Source organism: Peromyscus californicus, unplaced genomic scaffold (assembly GCF_007827085.1).
Source record: "Peromyscus californicus insignis strain IS unplaced genomic scaffold, ASM782708v3 Scaffold_16__1_contigs__length_79575227, whole genome shotgun sequence".
Lineage (NCBI taxonomy): Eukaryota > Metazoa > Chordata > Mammalia > Rodentia > Cricetidae > Peromyscus > Peromyscus californicus.
Window position 1 is genome coordinate 25841406 of NW_026294458.1, and position 23069 is coordinate 25864474.

The 23069-nt window shown below is 36.5% G+C and overlaps 1 protein-coding gene across 3 annotated transcripts in view; it reads left to right on the forward strand.

Annotated features, from left to right (window-relative positions):
• The window catches only part of Lsamp (limbic system associated membrane protein), a 620698-nt gene that overhangs the window by 317187 nt on the left and 280442 nt on the right, over positions 1-23069 (forward strand). For all 3 annotated transcript variants that reach the window (XM_052740699.1, XM_052740700.1, XM_052740701.1), the window contains exon 2: positions 11388-11620. In XM_052740699.1, the coding sequence (XP_052596659.1) occupies positions 11388-11620 (233 nt within the window). The remainder of the gene's footprint in view (positions 1-11387; positions 11621-23069) is intronic.

Sequence of the window (23069 nt, forward strand, 5' to 3'; positions counted from 1 at the left end):
TACTGCTGGGATGAGATAAAGAGTAAGCCTACATGGTATAGACCTCATTATTTTTCCTTTTAGAACTTAGCATATTTTTTGATATTTATTTTGTAATGACTCATAAGGTAACAGAATTTTCTTCAAAGAGCTGTGGAATTGTTTTTAATTGCATAGTGCATGAAGATTTTAAGCACACATCAGAGGCAGATCCCAAGACTCATTTTGTTCTTTTAAATATACAACTTAGGCAAGTTTGATTTTTCTCATTCTAGGTGAAAGAATTTTTTTTTTAATGGAGAACAGAGACGTGTAGGGAGAATCAAAACTAAAGCAAGATTTGAACTTTTGGTTTGTATTCTCTAAACTATGGGGCTAGAAGGAGAGTCCGTAGTTTAAAGGAGAGGAAAGGGTTGGAGACCCTTGCTACTTTGGTCACAGTATAACTAGCACTCGCTCTTTGGGAAAGCATGGGCCTTGTTCATACAACATGGGAGTTCCAAGGACATACAACACACAGGGTGAGCTTCACCTAGCCCAGGAGGAGCCCCAGCTGTGCCCGCAGATCTCTGCGGACCACAAGCCACAGCATGAGCCAGCTGTCATCCTCCATCCTCGCTGTCCTAGAGGAAAGCTATTATTTTAGGTTTACCATTTATACAACACATTGGACTGGACAGAGATCGGGAAACATTTAATGCCTGAGCTACCCAGTCACAAGATTCAAAAAGATCCCTTTACACTATGGTAGTTTGAATGAGACGTCCCCGTTGTCACTAAGCATGTAAATGTTTGATTCCCAAGTGGTAGCCCTGTGTGGGGAAGCCCTGTATGGGGAAGCCCTGTGTGGGGAAGCCCTGTGTGGGGAAGCCCTGTGTGGGGAAGCCCTGTATGGGGAAGCCCTGTGTGGGGAAGCCCTGTGTGGGGAAGCCCTGTGTGGGGAAGCCCTGTGTGGGGAAGCCCTGTGTGGGGAAGCCCTGTGTGGGGAAGCCCTGTGTGGGGAAGCCCTGTGTGGGGAAGCCCTGTGTGGGGAAGCCCTGTGTGGGGAAGCCCTGTGTGGGGAAGCCCTGTGTGGGGAAGCCCTGTGTGGGGAAGCCCTGTATGGGGAAGCCCTGTATGGGGAAGCCCTGTTTGGGGAAGCCCTGTATGGGGAGGTGTGGCCTTGCTGGTGGAAGTATGTCACTGGGAGCTGGTTTGGAACCTTAAAGGCTTGTGCAGTTTGCCTTCCCTGCTTCATATCTGGGGTTGAAGATGTGAGCTCTCAGCTGTTCCTGCTGCCATGCTTGGGGCTTGCTGCAAGGTTTCCCCACCGTGATTATAATGGACTCTCGAACCTCCAGAACCATAAGCCCAAAATAAACCCTTCCTTCTCTGAATGAACTTGGTCATGGTGCTTTATCACCACAACAGAAAAGTAAATAAGACATTCAGTGTTTCACAGATGACATCAAAACATCTTTTTTTTTCCAATTTAAATTGTATTGTTTTTAAGGGTAATGTTGCTAACTGGAGGAGATATGGAAGAAAAAAAACAGGTTAGAACAAGTCCCCAAAAAGATTTTTGTGAATTTGTCTATCAGTCAACAAGGACTAGGCAAATCGCGATATTCCAAGGTGCTTGGTATAGCTCAACAATTACGTTACTACAGAGAGAATCTTCAAGATCAAGTTAAAGAAGAAGCATTGTTAAGGTATTTCAAAGCACACTAAGTACTCTTAATGCATTGTTCATTTACTGATGCAAAGCATCTAAGGAGGCAGTCATTACCCCTGAGCGCAGAAGAAAGACACCAGTGCTCTTCAATGATATGGGATGCCTTGGACAGGGGCTTTTTTAAAAAGTTCATCATTTTATTCTTAATTGTGTGTGTGTTTCTGTGTCTGCACATGTGTATATACATGAATGCAGGAAGCCAGAGCAGTTATATCATGCTGAAACTGGAGATACAAGCTGTTAAGGGCCTGCCAATGTGAGTGCTAGGAACAAAATTTGGGTCCTCTGCAAGAGAAGCAGACTGACATTAAACATAGTAGCCATCTCTCCAGCCCCACCTGCTCTTGTGCCTAAAGTCAGCCTACCGATTGGACATTCACTGACATCTCCAAGCCTCTGTTTTTCTAACTATCAGAGAAAAAAATTCCTGCTCCATTTTTTCAGACTTGTAATAACACAATATGGTATTTTTTTGAAAATGTCTGGATATTGAAACACTATAAGTACATTAAATGTTATAAGAGGCAAAGCTCGGAGCCTTAGGAGTTTGGGTCCAACCCACTGGAATAAAACAATCGCTACAGTAACTACAATAACCTGGATCTTGTGGATGTTTTTAGTTTCCCGGTGCCTGGGAAAGTATGCTTGCTTAATACTGTTGTCCATTAAGCATGAAGTAGCATTGTATGCAAAAAAAGCTACTAATGTGTATAACTTAAGTAAAAATTACATTACCATTAAACTCTAACAACCTCCTCCTCCACCACCACCACCACAAAGCAAATCTGGAAGCAAGCAAGCTGGAGAGGTGAAGGTTCTTGCGGTAAAGGTCAGTGAGGGTTTCTAATGGTCAACAGTCAAATCCAGAGTTCCTTTTCTAATTTCTGAGTCGAATGTTATAAAATGGTAATGAAGTCAAACCAAAATGATTAACAATTATAAATTTCTTGAATTTAGTAGTTATCTAAGTGGGTATTTTAAAAATGTGTTTGCATAGTTCTTAGAATTCATTATTCTTAAAATAATGTTGTAAAACCAGACTAAGGACTTCTGAATCAGAATAGTCTGGGGTATTTTCATGATAGTTTATTCCATCTTCTGCTTGAAATCTTCCTGATTCTATGCTTTTAATGTTGGTAATATATAGCCACACTTCCCAGACCAATTATCTTTCCTTCTAGAGTGAAATGATTCTAGGATCGTTTTGCTGATTCATTGAGGGCTTTATTTGTAAGATTGAAGTTACAACATGAACAGCATCAAAATAAAGGGCGAACACATTCTTAAAACGTTCTTTTCAATTCACATCTTGCATCTTTCCACAAGATATGTAATATATATAAATATATAAAAAATTTATTACTCATTAAGGAAATATGTATTTATATTATAAATTATATATTTATATTACATATATTACTATATATATTTCCTTAATGAGTAATAATATCAATTGCTGATGAAGAAAAAGGGAATTCCTATACACTGTCATTAAGAATGTAAATTAGTCTGACTATTATGGAAATACATATGGATAGGGAGGGGCCTAAAAAACTAAAAAGACATCTCCTATGTGACCCAGTCAGGCATTTCTTAGGTATTTACATGAAAGCCTTTAAGTCAGCATATCACATAGACATGAGAACATCCATGTTGGTTGCAGCAGCACAATTGCAATAGCGAGTTATGGAATCAGTGTAGACATCTGTCAATAGATTAATGGATGAAGAAAATGGTATCTCTAATTATATATATAATGGAGTTTTGTTCAGCCACAAAAAGTTGTGTGATTACGTTGTCAAAGAAACGGATGCAAGTGGAGACTATCCTATTAAATGATATAAACCGGATTCAGAAAGACAAATATCACACATTTTCTTTCATTCATGAACCCCAGATTTTATAGAGACACATATAACCCAGCATATGTATATGCCATGAAAAAGGTGGACTGTCTTCTCTAAATGAGGGGGAGAATAAAGGGGAGCTGCAGGAAAGGAAAGAGGGAAAATTAGGGAAGTACTAGGGGGAAATGTGATAAAAGTAGACAATGTAGGAAGATATCTGTATGAAATCCATTGCTGTGTTACAATGAATATATCCCAATAAAATAACAAAAATAGAAAATAATAGAAACAATAAAATAAAAATAGAAACAGTTTTCCCAAATCAAAATTTTTCAAAGACTTGTCAATCCTTTACTTATTCTGCTTGCTAGTGATCCAGTTTTTCACAAGGGTGAAACACTAAGGAGAAATAGTTTCTAAAACTTAAACTGGAAACCAAACAATTTAGATCCTTTACTTTCACTATCAACAATGCAATGTACGAGATTCTATCATTATATAGTTTTGAACAAAGTCTTTCAATTGTGTGCCCATCCTTATTTTAATACATGCTACCTGCAATTGTCACATAGTAACAGCACATATTTCTAGGGTGCTATGAGTGACATCAATGTACGTATACAGTATCTTAGGTCAGATCAGGGTAAATGGCATACCTCTTGCCTTAGAGGTATATAGCTTTCTGGGTGTAAGAGCATTTAAAATCTCATTTACTCATTTTTTTTTAAAAAAGATTGTGTAACTATTAACTTATAAGCAAAGAATTGCTCTGTCTCATTGCATTGCCCTTGCCATGAACTTCACATATGATTCAGAGTTTTCTGATATTAAGAAGACCATACCTTATGGAAAATGCCACTGCAATGAGGATATTTACACTATAATTCTAGGTATTTGAACCAAAGTGAAAGACATAATTCAGGTTCTTCCCCCTTGCTTCTGTCTATATTCTCTATTGGACATATCTTTTTGTGTGGTTATTGCTTTGTGTATTGAAGTATGTATATCAACACACTTACACATGATGTCTCCCCTCAATATTCCAGCAACAAAAAGTCCCTTCTCAGTTGTAGCAAAAACTGTCTCCACATGTTACCAATGTCACCTGTGGGCACAAATTGCATCTGCTTAAGAAACAAAGTACCTACTCATCCAGTTACAATGTCCCCCAGTATTGAAATATAAAAGCATCCATAAAAATAGACCACAGACTAAATAATATTTGTGTATTTTTATCCTTGCCTTAAATAAATACCAGATTCTAGTCTTCCAATAAGGAATGGAAAATGTGTAATACTATGCTTAGAAAAATACAAATGCTATGATGGAAAGTTTTTAGGTAGTAATACTTTTAAAATATGCAATGATGTGCTTAGTAACAGCTAAACAGTTTAGTCTGATTGGAATGTATCATTTACATGATGGAAATCTTGCCAGCAAATTTCTTCATATACTAGTGCAGACTGGGTTGAACATTTCCTTTGTTTCCAGTTACATTTGCTGTTTAGAAGTATAATCACTAACTTTCAATAACATAAATGGAATTGTAGTGTCCCCATCTATGTAACTGTGCCTAACATATCTAGCGTAAGGTACTGGCAGAGACCCAGTACTCCAGAGTTTTATGAATACATTGAATTCTTATGACACTTTTATAGATTCAGATATACTAATCATTATAGATAAAATGCTGATTAAAAAAACATAGTTATATATTTAAAGTAGGTAACCCTTCTGCTATTTAAGAGTTTGTGATTTTTGCAGAAGGCAACCTACTCAACACTGGTACTTTTGCCTGTTTTTCAAGCTGTTTACATACAACACAGATTTTTTTTTTCATAATGATCATTCTTAGTTGTGGTGGTTGGAATGAACAATGTCCAACACAGGCTCATGTATGAACACTTGGTCTCAAGTTGTTTGAGGAGGTTATGGAATGTTTAGGAGGTGAAACCTTGCAAGAGGAAGTCAGTTACGAGGGATGAATTTTGAGAATTTATAGCCTACCTTTCCTATAGTTTACCATCTCTGCTATCTACGTGTGGTTGAAATGTAACCTCTCTGTTTCCTACTCTGGCCACCTGTTGCCATGCCTCCCATGATGTTAAGGGCTCATGATGCTCATGATGTTATGGGCTCATGATGAGATGAACTCGTATCCAAAATAAATGCTTTCTTCCATAAGTCACTTTTGGTCATGAAGTTTCATCAGGGCAACAAAAATAACTAATATAGAGTAATAAATAATTAATGTGACTTTATCTGTTTTCTTTTTAAACTTTAAATTAATAATTGAGTTTTAGCATGGGTGCACATGTGTGTGTCTTTTAATGTATATGATGTAGGGTGTATAAATGCTACTGTACATATTTTGCTAATACATAAATGCTACTGTATATAGTTTCAGGGGATTGAACTCAGGCCAACAGGCTTGAAGCACAAGTGCCTTTACCCACTAAGCCTTCTATCTCAGTGACCTTCCCTCACATTCATCTAATATCATATTCAATAATCTTTAATGTTACCTTGAAATTTTTAATTTTTCATACTAAATAATGTTAATTATTCTTCAAAAATTATATAACCAAATGATATAACCAATAAAGATTTGATAGTTGACCTAATAGTAAGTTAAATTCAGAGCATTTATTTGACAATTCTGAAAGTGTCTACTGAGTAGATGGTGTTTACAACGTAAAATCACTAAGATTCTTCAGTGAATTATAAGGTCACTGTCTTTAGTAAACATATGAGTTCAAATAACTAGAGTCTGATGTTGAGTATGAGGATGTTGTAAGTAGGACCCAAGGAAAAGGACTAGATACTGACTTGAAAACTTTCCTAGAGAAGAAACATCCTATGTCCTCAGCTTCCAGCCACAAATCCCATATAAGTGTAAGGAAAATCTCTAACCCTCATCTATTCCTGACCTGATTGTTCTTTTTTTCTCTTTATTTCATACAGTCTTTCTCAACTCCAGAATTATTTGCAATATCATAAGCTCATTGATAAAAACATCCCATTAAATTGAAAAATACATGAAGGAACAGATTTTTAAAATAGTTTCCACACTTTCTGTTTTAATCTGGGCTGATTTGGGAGATAGAGTCATTATACATATTCTCTGAACTACAACATTGTCCTGTATGCAAAGAGCATTTAAATGGCACTAATTTATTGTAATCACAATGTGATGGTACAGCTCCAGAGTCTTAATTCACTCCGCATCCCTGCCTAACACATAGTTAAGCCAACGTTGTTCCTCGATGCAAACCCATGATACTTGTTGTCAAATCAGTGAATGATGGATATGCATTTGTACCAGCATTCTCAATTCTGCTAGCCAGGTGGTATGTGATTATTCAGTGACTGGTTCCTTTAATAGACATAGAGTTATGCAAATTAAGATTAATACTTGGGCTTTTAGCATCTTTTTCTTATGTGTACAGTTTATAATTTAAATTAGTTATCACCTCATATCAAGATTTTTTAAATTAAAACATACATTAGTTCTAGAAGAACATTTGCTCAGTTTTTTTTTGTTAGAAAATTGTCATCCCATTGTGGAGGAATTATTTTCTGGTCTATAAAGAATGAATTTACTTGGGATCTTTTGACTACATAAAATGAAACTTTAAAGATTCAGCAAGTCAATATATATATATATATATATATATATATATATATATATATATATTTATATATACATATAGAAAACTGTTTTGTTCCCTTGTGTTTGTTGTCCAAATAATCTGGTGAACCAATAAAATATGTGACAGGATTTTAACACACCTTTCACTTGTTTGCAAGTAAGAGATAAATTTGAAAAGTAAAGAAGGATGAAGCCCAAACTAAAAGTAAGATGTTATGTAGATTGTCATGACAAAGCTTCACGTAACTCATTGTTGCAGTCAGTGCATTTTTATGAGTCTGGCAGTTCTGCTGAAATAATCAACTGCTTCTTTAGGTAAGATAGATCGGAATACTTTCCGAAGATAATTTGGAATAATGATGTGTGTGATTTTTAACTTTTCCATGGAGAAAAATTGCTAAAATGCCAAAAGATCCTAAAGACCTGACATAGCATTTCTACACCTATGCTGATAAGAAAATTGGCCCAATTTATTTGTGGATTTGGCAGGGCTTGGGATGTGGGGCTGGAACATAGCAGCCATATGACTCTGTTTGCCTTTGTGAACATGCTAGTTGACGTGGAAAGCATTTCCAAAATGCCTATTGTATTTGAGAATTTCTTTGTAAAATGTCCAGATGAGTAATCCAAAAATTGTATTTATTAAATTGATAAACAATATACACACATATAAAATGAACAGAATTCAGGTCTATTAGCTTTTTATTTATTAAAAATTTTTAAATTGAAATATAATTGTATCACCTCTACCTTCCTTTTCTTCCCTCCAACCCTTGCCACATCCCTTCCTTCCAACTCTTCATAAACCTCCAATTCCATTTCAAATTGACATTTTCTTTTGTTTATTATTATTCCATATATAAAAATTCATGAATATATAAATACGACTTGCTAAGTCCTTTTAGTAGGGCCTGGTTTATATCAATTTAGTTGGAGACATTTGTACTGGATAACCAGTTGGAGGTGCTTCCCTGGAAGAAGCTAATTTGCCTTATTTCAGCTATCATTAGCTGCCTGTAGTTCTCTGTTTCAGTGTAGGACCCGGTGGGATTCCCCACTTCTTAGTTAGCCCGTCGATTGATATTGTCATTGTTCAGATTCTGCTTAGGAAGCAGAATTGTTGAGGTATTATGGTTAGGTTGTCCAATTGTTGAAGTATTATAGGGGTGCTTTCCTTGTTATTGCTAGGAGACACAATCACATAGACTTCCTGATCTTTTGGCTCTTAACTCCTTCTGCCCACTCTTCAAACATCCTTAGGTACAGGATTTTTTTTTTTTTTTTGAGACAGGGTTTCTCTGGGTAGCTTTGGGTTCTATCCTGGAACTCACTTTGTAGACCAGGCTGTCCTCGAACTCACAGAGATCTGCCTGCCTCTGCCTCCTGAGTGCTGGGATTAAATGCGTGTGCCACCACTGCCTGAATTAGGTATAGGAATTTTGTTGTAGATGTATCCATTGTGGCTGGGCTCACCACATTCTATTTATTTTTGCAATATGATAAACATATCATGGTCATTCTGGGGACTAAAGTACAATTAGAGTACTTCTCTATGATATAGTAAGTCTGGTTATTGTTATTTTGAGTTATACATATGACAAAAACACAAGGGACACATGCTTGGGGATTTAAAATATGTTTACACAGGTTCATTTTCATCCTTGCAAATAGATAAGAACACAAAAAACAATGTCTACATACTATAATTCTTTAATGGTGCAGACAACACACTATCATTTAATTCTAAATCACCCTAAATTGAAAAGTGCTTTTGATGTTATTTTGAGCAGAGAATTGATGCCAAAGAAATAGAAAAAGCAAAGTCTGGAATGGAGCAGCAGTCATGTCCATGAAATAACAGTCATGCTCATTGTAAAGTAGCCCAAAATTAGCAAACATGTGTAATTATGCCCAACAATATCTGTGTGACAGAGAAATACATCTTGGTAGATGGAAATAACACCTAGTACCTAAAACGATCTGTGTTTGTGGAAACAAACAAGGAAAGAAGAAACATATGACCTGTGCATCCTAGCATCCAAGGTGCCACATTTTCACTTTTTTGTTTGTTTGTTTGTTTGTTTGATCTCCATTTCATTACATTGGACTTTATCTTTTTATAAATATTTTTATTAAGATATTTTCTATTCATTTTACATACCAACCACAGATTCCCCTGTCCTCCCTCCTCCCACCGCCCAGCCTTTCCCCCCAAGCTACCTCCCCTTACCACCTTCTCCAAGACAAGGTCTCTCATGGGGAGTCAGCAGAGCCTGGTACATTCAGTTCAGGCAGGTCCGAGCCCCTCCTTCCTGCACCAAGACTGCGCAAAGTGTCCCACCATAGGCACTAGGTTCCAAAAAGCCAGTTCATGCACTAGGGACAGGTTCTGATCCCACTGCCTGGGAGGCCCCTATATAGTTCAAGCCAAATGGCTGTCTGGGTTATCTCACTAAGGACGATATTTTCTAGTTCCATGCATTTGCCTGCAAACTTCATGATGTCATTGTTTTTCTGAGTAGTAATCCATTGTGTATATGCACCACATTTTCTTTTCCATTCTTCAGTTAAGGGGCATCTAGGTTGTTTCCAGGTTCTGGCTACTACAAACAATGCTGATATGAACATAGCTGAGCAAGTGCCCTTGTGGTATGATTGAGCATTCCTTGGGTATATGCTCAAGAGTGGTATAGCTGGGTCTTGAGGAAGATTGATTCCCAATTTTCTGAGAAACTGCCATACTGAGGGTGTGCTTATGTCTCCGGTTTTCACTGGTGTCACAGGGAGCTGTTTTCTTGACGAGGGGGTCAGGGAAGTGCCCAAGTTTTCACTCTTAAAAGAACATACCATTTACTCAAATGTAATAGGGCAGGAAAGGCTTTGCACTGTAGCTAGGGTATATTAAAGACAGTACTTTTCTTCTTGTTATGAGAGATGTGGTTTGGCCTCTAGAGCCAGGTTTGGACAGCCCATGGGTTCCTCATGCTTCTTCCCTATGCACTGGTGTGGGCAGCCTATGTTTCCAGCCTAGGGGAGACTTGCATTTGATTTGACTTAGAAAACACAGGGGAATATGTTGTTTTAATTGTTCTCTTGTCAAGGTACTGGGAATGTCTGTCCTTCTTTTGTGCCCGAGAGTGTTGAGCAGCTGGCTCTACAGCTGTGAACAAGAACTTGGGTTCCTCTTCCTGTAGGGCAGATATACATCTTGCCATAGGGATATATAGAGAAAGTGGTTTTCTTTTCTTTTCTTTTCTTTTCTTTTCTTTCCTTTCCTAACTCAACTATTTAAATGTAAAATTCAAGGAAAGTAATTCACCCCCTCTCTTTCACATACACACACACACACACACACACACACACACACACACACACGCACACACATTCTTGCCATTCATACTAGCACTTATCATTTATCTTCTTTGGAATATGAGTATAAATCTGTTTCTTTCATCTCCTATGAAACATTGTTTGTTTAATATGACCAAAAGTGCTGATACCAAACTATCTCTCCATCAAGCAGCCTGTTGCTCTCAGCAAGCAGAATGGAACCTAAACTAAATGATATTTTTCTTTGACTTTCTTGATACAACATCTGCTCACACATGAACATACACACACATACACACACACACACACACACACACACACACACACACACACACACACACACATTTCTTTTCCTAGGTGAGGGGCATTCCAAGTGCTTCAGGGTCACAAGTGAATTCTGAAATGTAGACTAATTCTTCTAAATATGAAGCATAGCTCACAGGACTGAAAGTCATGCTTATGAAAGAATAAACACAGTCTGAAATGCAGCAAAAGTGCCACAGTATGAATTGCATGATTCTCAAAATACTTAAACAGATGGAGTTCTGTGCAAATGACCTTTTCCTAAACATGAAGAAGATAAGCTAATGGGAAGTCAATCATCATTTAACTTTACTGGGTTGTATGACTCACATTCCAGTTGTTTATTGCTGAATCAAAAATAATACAATAACATTCACACAATGGGTGATGATTGGATCTTAAAGGAAATGGTGAAAGTACTTAGCACTTTCAGAAATATCATGAGGATGATTTATTATGCCTGTAATTAGTTGTCTTGATTGGTCTTGTTGAGTCCCATCATGCAGAGTATGAAAACAAACAGAAATGGTGAGGCACTAACAGGATTATTCTGCTCTGGTAGATGTGTGGTCGAAGACAAGAACTCGAAAGTGGCCTGGTTGAACCGCTCTGGCATCATCTTCGCTGGACATGATAAGTGGTCCCTGGATCCTCGGGTTGAGCTGGAGAAACGCCATTCTCTGGAATACAGCCTCCGAATCCAGAAGGTGGATGTCTATGATGAGGGATCCTACACATGCTCAGTTCAGACACAGCATGAGCCCAAGACCTCCCAAGTTTACTTGATCGTGCAAGGTAAGAGAAGAGTGGAATAAGAGAGGGAGCCATGGAAAGTGGCTGTAATGAGCAAGACATTTGCACAGTTCTTTCTGAAAAAAAAATTGTACTATAGTATGTATTTTTCTACTAGATGGTTGATTTGAAAAGAAAGTACTGAGAAGATCCATGTGCCAATTGCTGGTGGTGTTTTTTCTTTTTCCTAGCTTCGATTAGGAAAACATTCAGCAAAGCCACGGCTTTCTTAGCATAAGTGTACACAATGTTTAAATTCTTAAGAAGTTTTTATTGTTTTAAATACTTTGCAGAATTTAAGAAAGCTTTTTTAAAATCTGTCTTTTCCCTAAAGATCATTATTATTTGTTTATGTGCTAGTAAAAGATTTTTAGAAACATAAAAATTCCTAGAAGCCTTGGTCCCTTCTCACCTAGTTGCCTTTCTTTTAGGCTTGTATCTTTATTTAATAAGTTATTGTAAGCTGGACTAATTATCAGGTTCTGTGATATCATAGGAGAAAATTTGTTTCTACTGGAGTTTCCCTGAGGCACATCTGAGTCATGGTTTTCCAGGATTGAAAATCTTAAATAACATATACATGTGCCCATACAGGGTGGCTTCCTTAGGTCCCCTTTCCCTTGAAAACAAAGCTGATTACTTACACAATTTCATTGCAAGAAAAACCAAATCTCTAGCAGTTTCCATTCATCTATCAGGAAAGATCTAAGCACTGACAAATATTGGGGCTGTATTTCTGTACTTTTGATTTATACTTTTTTTGCAACTTAAACATGGTCTTAGGGTTCCTGCCAGTATTCCAAATGCAGTCAGTGGTGTGGCAAAGCTGGACTGTAGCTACTGTTAATGTGTTAGGTAACTGGTTATTGCAGCATTTAAAACATTGCTTTCCCAGATCTTCCTAATACTAAACTAAAATGGAGACAAAATATATCAGAGTCCACATGGTACAAGGGTGTTTCAATCATGTGACTTCTATGGTGTCCCATCTGCAATGGCTGACAGCTTCATTTTATTCCTTGGAAAAGGCATTTCTATGGTTAACAAAATTCCAAATAGGAGCATGTTTCCTTGCAGATTAGTGTAGAGTACTTGAGCCAAAGAACAAGACATACAAGATTTGGGAACTCAGGAAATCCATTTAATGTGTAAATATATCTAGAGATGTATGACTATGTCAATATGTTACTTTATCAACTCCTATAAAGTACAAACAAGCCCTGACAGACAGACAGACAGACGCACCTTTCTAAAAATAAAGAATTTCTACTTGATTCAGTGGCATAGGGAAGAATAAACTAGTCTATTAATACTAAAGAATCTTTAGAACAGATCTTGCCTAATCACCAATCATGGTTTTACCTACATATTTCTGTATAATAGATCATTCTTCAAAAAAGTGCTTGATTGTGACATTACTATACAATTTGAGTAACTTTCTTAACTTTATTATCATTAAAAAGTTCTGAGAGACCAAAGTAGGTATTGTGTACAGTTCTCAACAAAATACACTTGAAAATCTGAACATTAGAAGGCCTGGTTTCAAAATGAAGAAACAGAATTATTCAGGGCAAGTTACATGCTCAAGGTCACAGAGAGGCTGTGAAGTTTCTGAGTGACAAGAAAATACTGAATGGAATCAGATTTGTGAACATTTCCATTGGGTTAAAATATTTTTGTCATGACTTTAAGAATAACTATTTTAAAGATTTATGTTCAGGCCTGAGTTCTTACCACCAAATCTTCAAAGTTCTCCCCTGACACACACACACATACACACACACACACCCATTTGTCTGTGTTCTCTAAAATTAAAATCACGAAGACACATTTTTAGAGCCAGAACTCAGTGCAAATGAAATTAAGTTTGAATTAGTATTAAGAAAACAGAAAAGAGCCTGTTAATGGCCAAGTGCTGTTTATTCACTGTCTCATGTAATTTGAATATTACTAGTAAGTAGACATGAATAACTTTATTATGAACAACAGCTTAAATCCAGTGTCAACAACAAACCTGCCCAAGGCTTCCCATTACCTTATAATAGGGTATGAAGCACATTTATGTTTGTTCCAAGTATTATCATACTTCCATCTTAACCACATTGCCTTGAAAGAGGAGAAAAAAAAAGCCCGCACTAAAACACACGGGGAGGAGTGATTGTTTCTTTCTTGAGTCTGAATCATAGAGAGGGGTTTCTGGAAGATCCTAAGCATTCTTTACATTCTTTCCTATATATAGAGATATAGAGATAATATAATAATATAATATGGAGATAATTGAGTAAATTCAGTTTGCACCTTTAATACTTAGATGATTTGTTAAAGTTTAAATTGGTTAAAAACTCCCCAGCATTTCTGGTTGGGCAGATCCAGTTAATGTCTGTAAAAATGTATTTATAAATTACCATGTGGTTCTCAGGCTCCCAGTGTAATCCAGCAACATAAAGAGCAAGTGTCTCCCACCAAAATTATATAATACAAGAATATGTGGAAGAAATAAATAATGCTTCATGGATTCAACTAATTTCAGATGGCTGTGTCTGCAAATATTCCAAAGAGTCATCTTGAACACGAGACAGACAAATCAATGCTGAGTTACTTAAATGCCATAGCCTTCTCGGATCTTGAAGGTTGCCTACATATAGCACCCTAGAGAGGAAGTCTGTCTTTCCAAACTGTTTTCAGGTATCAAAACAATTGTGATACACTGATCTATTCTTCAAAACTTTCAACTTTATGTATATGGTAGTATATATAATGTCTTATTTTCTCCTATATATTATTTTTACTGGAAGCCATTCATCCATTTCTATCTCTATCTCTGCATGTGCATCTCTGTATCTATCTATCTATCTATCTATCTATCTATCTATCTATCTATCTATCTATCTATCTATCTGTCTGTCTGTCCGTCCATCCGTCCATCCATCCATCCATCTATCTATCTATCTCTTTATTTGATTTTCACACATTCCAAGCATACTAGTTGTTTTTCAATATCTTCAGCACTTCTCTCTTAATTTGTTGTCTGTTTCTCACAGCAAAGAAGTTTATTAGTTTATGAAGATCATTCCATGTAAAATATCCTGTGTTGAAAAAATATTCTATGTGGTTCAGTAAGCTATCTTTGTCTAAATGGCAGCTACACAGAGCTTCCTCATATAGTATACAGGATAATGTCTTGCCTCAGCAAAGGCATAAGTCAGCACTGACCTTTGAGGTCACTTGTGATTATTTGCTAATATATATTCTCTCTGAGGGAGCCAAGGCTACCCAAATTTCAACATGCATTTTGCTTAATAAATTCAGAGGCCCCTATGTAAAGCCTAATATTTGTTTTCTGTGCCTGATACTTTATAGAGTCCAGGATCAAAGATTAAGAACATACGATTTTTAATATCAATAAAATAAGGAGGTAAATATTAATAAAAGTTCTTTCTGCTACTAATGTACAATTTTTTCTCTGAAGGTTACTCTTCTATGGTTTCTTGGTCTTCTGAACATACTGCCATTGGAAGTACATGCGCTAAGGCTACATTATTCATCTCTAGTTAGGACTATTGCACAATTTGCAGTAAACTCAACCCTCCTGTTTATTACACTTGTCAAAGTGCTCTTACCTGAGAGCCACATCCAGAACAATGGAGTCAGAATCTCTGGAGTGGGTCAACACCTGCAAGTTCATTGTCATTGCTGACCATTCAGATGCACACAAACAAAGAACTACTTTCTGTGAATCTAAGCAATGGCAGAGATTTACTGCCGCCTGCCAGTTCGTTTTCCTGTGTGACACATCAAGTTATGTCTAAAAGTTTGCAGAATAAGTACTTAAGGATTGTCATAGGGAAAACTAAAAGTAAACCTGAGTACATTGATGATTTGAGTTGTTTTAACTATGAGAACAATAGCCTCAAAAATAGGGCATTTGTTTAGAAATCTCATGTGTCTTTGAATATAAAGGAATAATGACAATAATATTTTTTAAATGTGAATGTTATTTTTAAATACCAATTTACCATACATTATAACTACCCTTTAATTTTCAATTTATGTATTAGCACTGCATGATTTTTAGATTGGTATCAATGCCAGAGTGGCTATTTCCATGTTCAATCTTTGACTCTTTTTATGCTATTCTATTTTAGTTAACATTACAAATAAGCAATCTAATCTGAAAATACTAAAATTGGATATTCTTAATAAAACAGTTTTGAATGTTGAAGTGTTCAAATAGATCAATAAATCTCACTAAAATATAAATTAGAATTTGAAATTTTTCTTGCCACTATGATTCGAATCACACCCATGGCAGGTGGGAATGTATACATTGTTGGCAGGAAGTTTATTGTATAATTGCCTCAATTAAAGAAATATTATTGTGAAAAATATTAAGAGTGAAACACATTTTAAGACCAAAATGTTTGATTTTCTACCCCTGCTGATAAAAAGCCACATTTCCTTTACTCATAAATTCTAGAGTACTCGTATGGATTTAGAAAAGAAACTCTAAATGCATTGCTTTTCTTATGAACAATAGTCTGAGACTCATTTCTAGGATTTGAATTTTAAGAAGCCTGTCTTACAGTTGGCTCTTTTCAACATCCCTGCTGCTGACCAAAACCCATTACAGAGCTTTGAGGAAGTACCGCACTTTTCTCTCTGTCTCTTTCTTCTGTCTTTTGTTACTTCTTTCTTCCTCCCTGTCTCCAATTCTTCCTCCTTTCCTTAGTAAACATTATGCTACATTGATAATCTTTTCAGATTATCATGGCTTACTCAACTTCAGACAAAGTTGCACACTTGCACTGTAATTGAATTTAGCCGATAGCTCTTTGATTTTTAAAGAATTTTAATAAAACAAGACTTTGAAATCTTTATTGGTTTGATTTGCTTTTATAATTAATGGTATTGATTATTAGGATTCTTAATGATTCACTGTGATAATTATTTGTATTCTGTATGCTAAAGTTGACCAATTGTCTGACTTTTTAGTTTAACTCTGTGTGTGTGTGTGTGTGTGTGTGTGTGTGTGTGTGTGTGTGTGTGTGTTTGTGTGTGTGTGTGTGTGTGTGTGTGTGGTTTTTCTAGACAGGATTTCCCTGTGTAACCCCGGCTGTCTTGGAGTTTGCTCCATAGACTAGGCTGGACTTGAACTCATCTATTTCTGCTTGCCTCTGCCTCCTACGTGCTGAGATTAAAGGTGTGTGCCACCACCACCTAAGACAATAGGCTCATAATTGTGTTAGTAAGTCACTATCCAAGTCAACAACCAGAAAGCTAGTGTGAAGGAGAAATGTGAAAGAAAAAAAAAGAAGAAGAAAGTTGTTGGGGCTATTATTTCATGGAGTTTTCAGTCAGTATTTCCCTTGTAGAAAGGACTTTAAGATGTGTTGTTTCCCCCTCAGGCCAATCCAATCTGCTTACATTTACTTAGTGTTTTCAAGCTTCCTGCATTTATTTGAAGCTCCCCTATTTCTCATTCAGCTAAATAAACATTTTATATCTGCATACTAATCCAAACTATATTTGCCATTCTTGAAAATAAGACGAAATAAGTTACAACGATAGTAGCCGAAGATCTGTCTTGCAGGGAACCTTAAAATTCACATGAAGAAGTTCCCTTGAAAAATAACAATAGAACTTGTACTCTTAAGAAACATTGAAGACAACATTTTGAATGCACATATTCATATATAAAGACTAAAATATTTATGTGCATATGAGCTCAGTAAATACAGGGGATTTCATTGAACCCCTTTGTCTCTAAAGAGTAGTATTCCAATTTAATGATCTTTTGAATGATAGAAGGGGTCTTTAAAATTGTTCGTGTTCTACGTTTGCTTAAATAAGCAAATTGAGTCTGCAAAACCCAACAAGGCTCTTTCTTTCTTTTTAGTAAAAATCTATGTAGTCAGAAAGCAGTTCAGACTGGGCCAGAGCCCATGTGATCAGGGTCCCAAGAGGGGAAACATCACTGAAGAGCTCAGCATCCCTGTAATAAACTATCTTAGTGGTAAGTTCAATGTTGTTTAGACAGAAACTCATGAAAAACAAGCAAGAAAATCAACAAATAAGTGTGGTGACACCGAGTTTCCCCGTCATGGGAAAAGAGAGATGTAATACTGAGAAGAGTGAAATGAAGACAGTGGTCCCTGAATGAAACTAGAGTAGTTTGTATGTATGCATGACTTTGAGACAGATATAAAGAGTTAGAGACAGAGATGAAGGGGAGGCCATAGAGTATTAACACCCCAGTACCAATGACCATTACCTAGTACCTAGCATCCAGGTGTTGTGTTGAAAGTATCATTATCCACCACAAGGGACATGGGTTGCTAAAAGGAAAAGATGAGGATGGGGCAGGGAAGAAACAACATGAGCCTGGAACATCTGGTGAACAAGAAAGTACTAAAAGAATGCCAATGCATGCAAACATATCCTGGAGGCAGCTTGAATGCGGCTTCTGTCAGCCAAGTCTAGGATGATTTGATAGCAAAGTAAATGATTTCAGATATTACAATACTGATGATAGTTAATAACTAAAGATTATAAATTATCCTCTTGCAATGCTGACTAATAATAAATGTAGAAGTAATGTTGGGATGTGATAAATGTCATTTGGAAATCCTCACAGAAATAATTAATTCAGGCATAAAAATATCAAGGATTCTAAAATTGGAGGGAGAATGTTGAAGAATCAAAATTGTACACAATCTCAAAATAGCTACCCACAAAATGTTACCCACAGAAGGATAAAAGAATAAAATTGAAAACCAGTTGATATATTAATCAAGTGATCAAAGTTAACAGTACCAGAAATGATACAAATTGGTGTCACATGCCAAAAGACAGAAGGCAATGAGTAGAAAACAGTCTCACTTTGTGATGATGCTTCCAGAGTGCAAGTCTAAGCAGAAAATATTAAGCACAGTGAATCATATTCTATAGCAAGAATGAAGATCTTTCTTTGGACCACCAGCTCCCAAATAACTACCCTGAAATGTCTTATTAATTATGAAAGCTTGGCCTTAGCTTGTTCCCAACAAGCACTTAAAACTTAAATTAACCCATTTATATTAATCTATATTCAGCCACATGGCTCATTACCTCTTCTCCATACTGTATGCCTCACTTGCTTGGGGACTCACTGGTGAATCCCATGTCTCAGATTCCTCCCCGAGATCTTATCTCTCTCCAGAAGTCCTTCCTATTCTCTCTTGCCTAGCTATTGGCCCTTCAGCTTTTTATTAAACCAATCAGAAGGTGCCTTGGTAGAGACACATCTTCACAGTGTATAAAAAGATTATCCCACAACAGTAGAGATGTGACATATATGTGAGATGTAATAGACATTTGGTTAAGGAAAAAAAAAAGAACAGGAAATTGATAAAACTTGGAGTTACGGTTTGTGGGAGTTCTTTGCATTGGTCTTGTATCTTTTCCATAAAATCAAATTATGGCAAAATTCAAAAAAATATTAGTTAAGGTAAGAATTTTAAGACTGCTAAATAAAATAAAAATTTGTACTAATATAAAGCATAGTTCAATAAAGCAGTTTTTCAAACTAGTCCACTATAAATAAACATATGCATAAAATTTATTGCATTAACAAAGGAGAAAATGAGACAATATAAATAACTAACAAAATGCATGTGGTATCATTCAACTTACTAATTGTGTTCCTTCTCAAAAATGTAGAGAGCTACGTGTAGAGGGCATACACTTTCAATTTCTAAAAGAACACATGGAAATCACCAAACTGAAAGCCATTCAAATCCACTAATAATCAAAGGCATGCAAAGTAAAACAGAAATACATGCTTTCTAAGCTGCTGACACTAAGAAGGAGTTAACAAAATGAGCATAAGCAGAAATGGCAAGACAGTGGGGAAAGGGACACATTTATATCTCCCTGTTGAGAGCGTAAATTAGTGGAAACTTTCCTAGGGTAAAGAAGACATGTCTATCAAAGTTTTAAAATACATTCCTACCACTTGACCCAGTAATTCCTCTTTTACAAATGTGTAAAAGAAAACCATATGACATGCAAATCAAGATTCATGTATGAAGTGGTCATCACCAATATGCTCATCAAAATTGCTTAAAGAAAATTGTGGAAAGTGCTCTAAATATTCAAAATAACAAACTGAAGAATGTCACTGGGGTTATTTTGCAGGAAATACTGTTAGTATGGACATTATAAAGTCTACCTATCATCCAGACCCTTTCCTTATATTTGGAAATGACACCCTTGGTCAATATTATTGGAATACAGAAATTCTCACACAATGTAAAATATGAAATAAATAGCTTTCCTCAAAACTTGGACAGGTTTGAGACCCAGCTCCTAAGATTTCAGAATCATTAATTGACATGATTGACAGGCAAAACTCCCACTAAAGAGAAGAACTGAAATAAGCCATGGTACCCACACTGGTAGGTTTCTATGGAAATGACCTCATCACAGAGGCTTTGTTGTGGCCTGGAGCCAGGGCCAGCTTGGTGTGGTGAGAGCTGTGGCATCTCAACTTCAAATTCAGTAGCACCCAGACCCTTCTGTGATGTGTGGCCAAAGTTCTATTACATGGCCTTCCCAGTGATGTGACCTGAGATGACTTCTTGTCCACACAAGCATCACATGACCAATGAGGTTTTCTTTTTCTTCCAAAAAAAGCTCTGAGCTACACAGCACAACAGCCACTAGTAATCACAATTTTGGGAAAAAAGTTATTAAATGATTGAAATATTTTTCCATATATGGAAAGTGGTAGTTTCTTTGAAAGTACCTTAGTAAACTCAATTTTGCAAAGTCAGATAAGAAAGTATTCATATCTTATACAGTCATATATCCATAATAAGAAAAGAGAGAATAAATACTAAGGTGATGTTTATATAATGTCTTTTGCAATACTGTCTTTATTAAGTAAAACTTCATGTGATCCAGTTTCTAATATATATGTACTATAACTCAAAAATAGATAAATGAAACTGTTGAAATAATAAATTCACGATTTTTGAAAGGAGAGGCTTTCAGAAAAAAATGCAAAGGTAAATTATCTTTCTGGCTCTTTTCTCATTTACTGACCCTTTTGTTTTTCTTTGTCTGTGGTCCATCCTTCTCTCACAAATCACTTACAGTCTTTGACTTCTTTCCTTGGAGGAAACAAATGTAAAATCGTCTGTCCTAAAGCGATTAAGTTAGCAGTTAAAGCCTGAAGTTGTTAAGGCGTGCTTCATTTCAAAGGAGAGATAGTAAGGTAGTACTGTTCATGCACGTGCAACATACTCTGTGCAAAGCTTTGAGGAGGAGGAATGAAGATGGGTTCAATATTGTTAAGATTTTGTCAACCTCGGCTCAAGTAAAATTGCAGAGTAAGAAATCATTGCATATAATTTCTAATTTTACTAAACATCAAAATTTAAATCAGGACATTAGGGATGCCTCCTTAATCATGTGCTGGCTTTATCTGCCTGTCTACAGCCCATCGTCTGTATGTCAGTGGCTCGCTTACTGATACCTAAGGTCAAGTTTATCTGTCGTTACTCTGTTTTCCTTCCCTATATGCTATCTGTGAGGGATTCCTGCAATACTCTTTTTTTTCTAATCCATACTATTAAATGTTTACAGGAAATGGGACCCTATAACACATCACTGAACACTCTAGTCAAGACAACCTAGGTTAAGACTCCTCTTTTCATTCATCCCTTGACCATGTCCAGTTGCCTAACACAAGTTTTCTTAGTCCTTCTCATAGTCTTTACTTTCTTTTTTTTATATTTCTTATTTGCAGTTTCTCACTATTTCCCTGTTTTAATGAGCCTGTCTAGATAATTCTCTTTGGCCCCTTTGAGCATAGTTAACAATTCCCCTTTCCTTGGAACTTCTTTCCCCTTTATTTCCTGAAATCATTTCCTATCCAAATGCTGCTTTGACCTCTCTAACTAGGTCAACTGGCTCTCCCTTAGGTGTGTGATCTTCAGCAGCTATGTTTCTCTTCATTTCTAGATTTTGCTCATAGATGATGTTAAGTGTACCATCACTCTCCATTGCCAGGCAGCCTTGGCCTTGTTTTTCTGAATGCTAGCCTACACTAACTCATAAGCATGCTAAATCCAATAACTCTATTTTTTATTGGGCTCAAGTCAAAAGCCACTTTTGCTTTTAAGCATCTCATTTCTTTTTCTCTTATATTCTTATTTCTAATATTGATATGACACCCTCCTGAAAATGGGGTTATTTCTAAGTTGTCCATTTCATCTATCTGTCTTATAATCAGTGAACATATTTTTGTAAACTATGCTTTCTTACATTCTCTAGTTTATGTCTTCATTAGCTCTTTCCAAGATTTAAAAAAAAAAAATGCTATCCTTTGATTATGCTTTTTGTTAAAGCAAGGTGTCATGTATCCCACAGGCTGTCCTCATACTTTCTATGCAGCTAAAGGTGACCTTGAACCCTGATTCTCCTTCCTCCACCTCCTGGGAGCTAGAACTATAAGCATCAGCACCATGCTCAGTTTATGTGGTTATGCGGGCTAGGCAGGCATCCTATCAAATAAGCCGCATTGCCAGCCTACTTATGCCTTCTTTGTATTCTACATATTTGTGAAATACAGTAGTGATTATCAGGATTCTTTGTCTTGAATCTTTTGAATGTTCACATAGTGATAGAGTAATGAGACTCCTGATGATCCCCACCCCCAACATATTATTTCTACTTTCCTTCCCGCATACGTGCATACATCAGATCCCAAATAAAGAAATGCTCCCCCAGAAAGTGTGAAAATAGAGCTAGCCAGCCATGGAGTGCGAAAAAGGAGAGCCTGGCAGAACTTGAATGTGTGGAAAGGACCTGGCAATGAGCAGGCACATGGGTACAGGACAGATGAGAGAAAGAGGGGCATGCCAAGCTAGGCAGATCTTAGCTGCATGCTAAGGGTTTGTTTCCATTTGCTTTTAGTTTTTTCCAGGGTGTGTGGGGATTCAAACTGTGATAAAAATTGACTGAAGGCTTTACACAGGGAATAACATAGGTTCCTATTGGAGCGTTTTTTGAATCACTTTTATTTTGATTAACATGCATTAATGGTGAAAACTAATGAGTTCAATGAAATTTCAACACATGCATGAAGCATGCAAAGATCAATTCAACCCCCCCTTGGCCAGACTTCCTTCCTTTGTGCCCTTCCCAACCTCCAGTAATCATCTACAATCAGGCTAACTTAATTTAGCTTCCACAAATGAAAAACCATGTGGAGAAAAAAGAAACTCTTCCATATACATTGTTGGTGGGGTTGTAAATTAGACCAGTCATTATGGAGAACAGTATGGAGGTCCTATAAAATACTGAAAATAGAAACGCCATATGAAACAGCAATTTCCCTTATGGATATATATCCAAAAGAATTGAGGTCATCATGACAAAAACATACCTTCACATCCATGTCTACTGT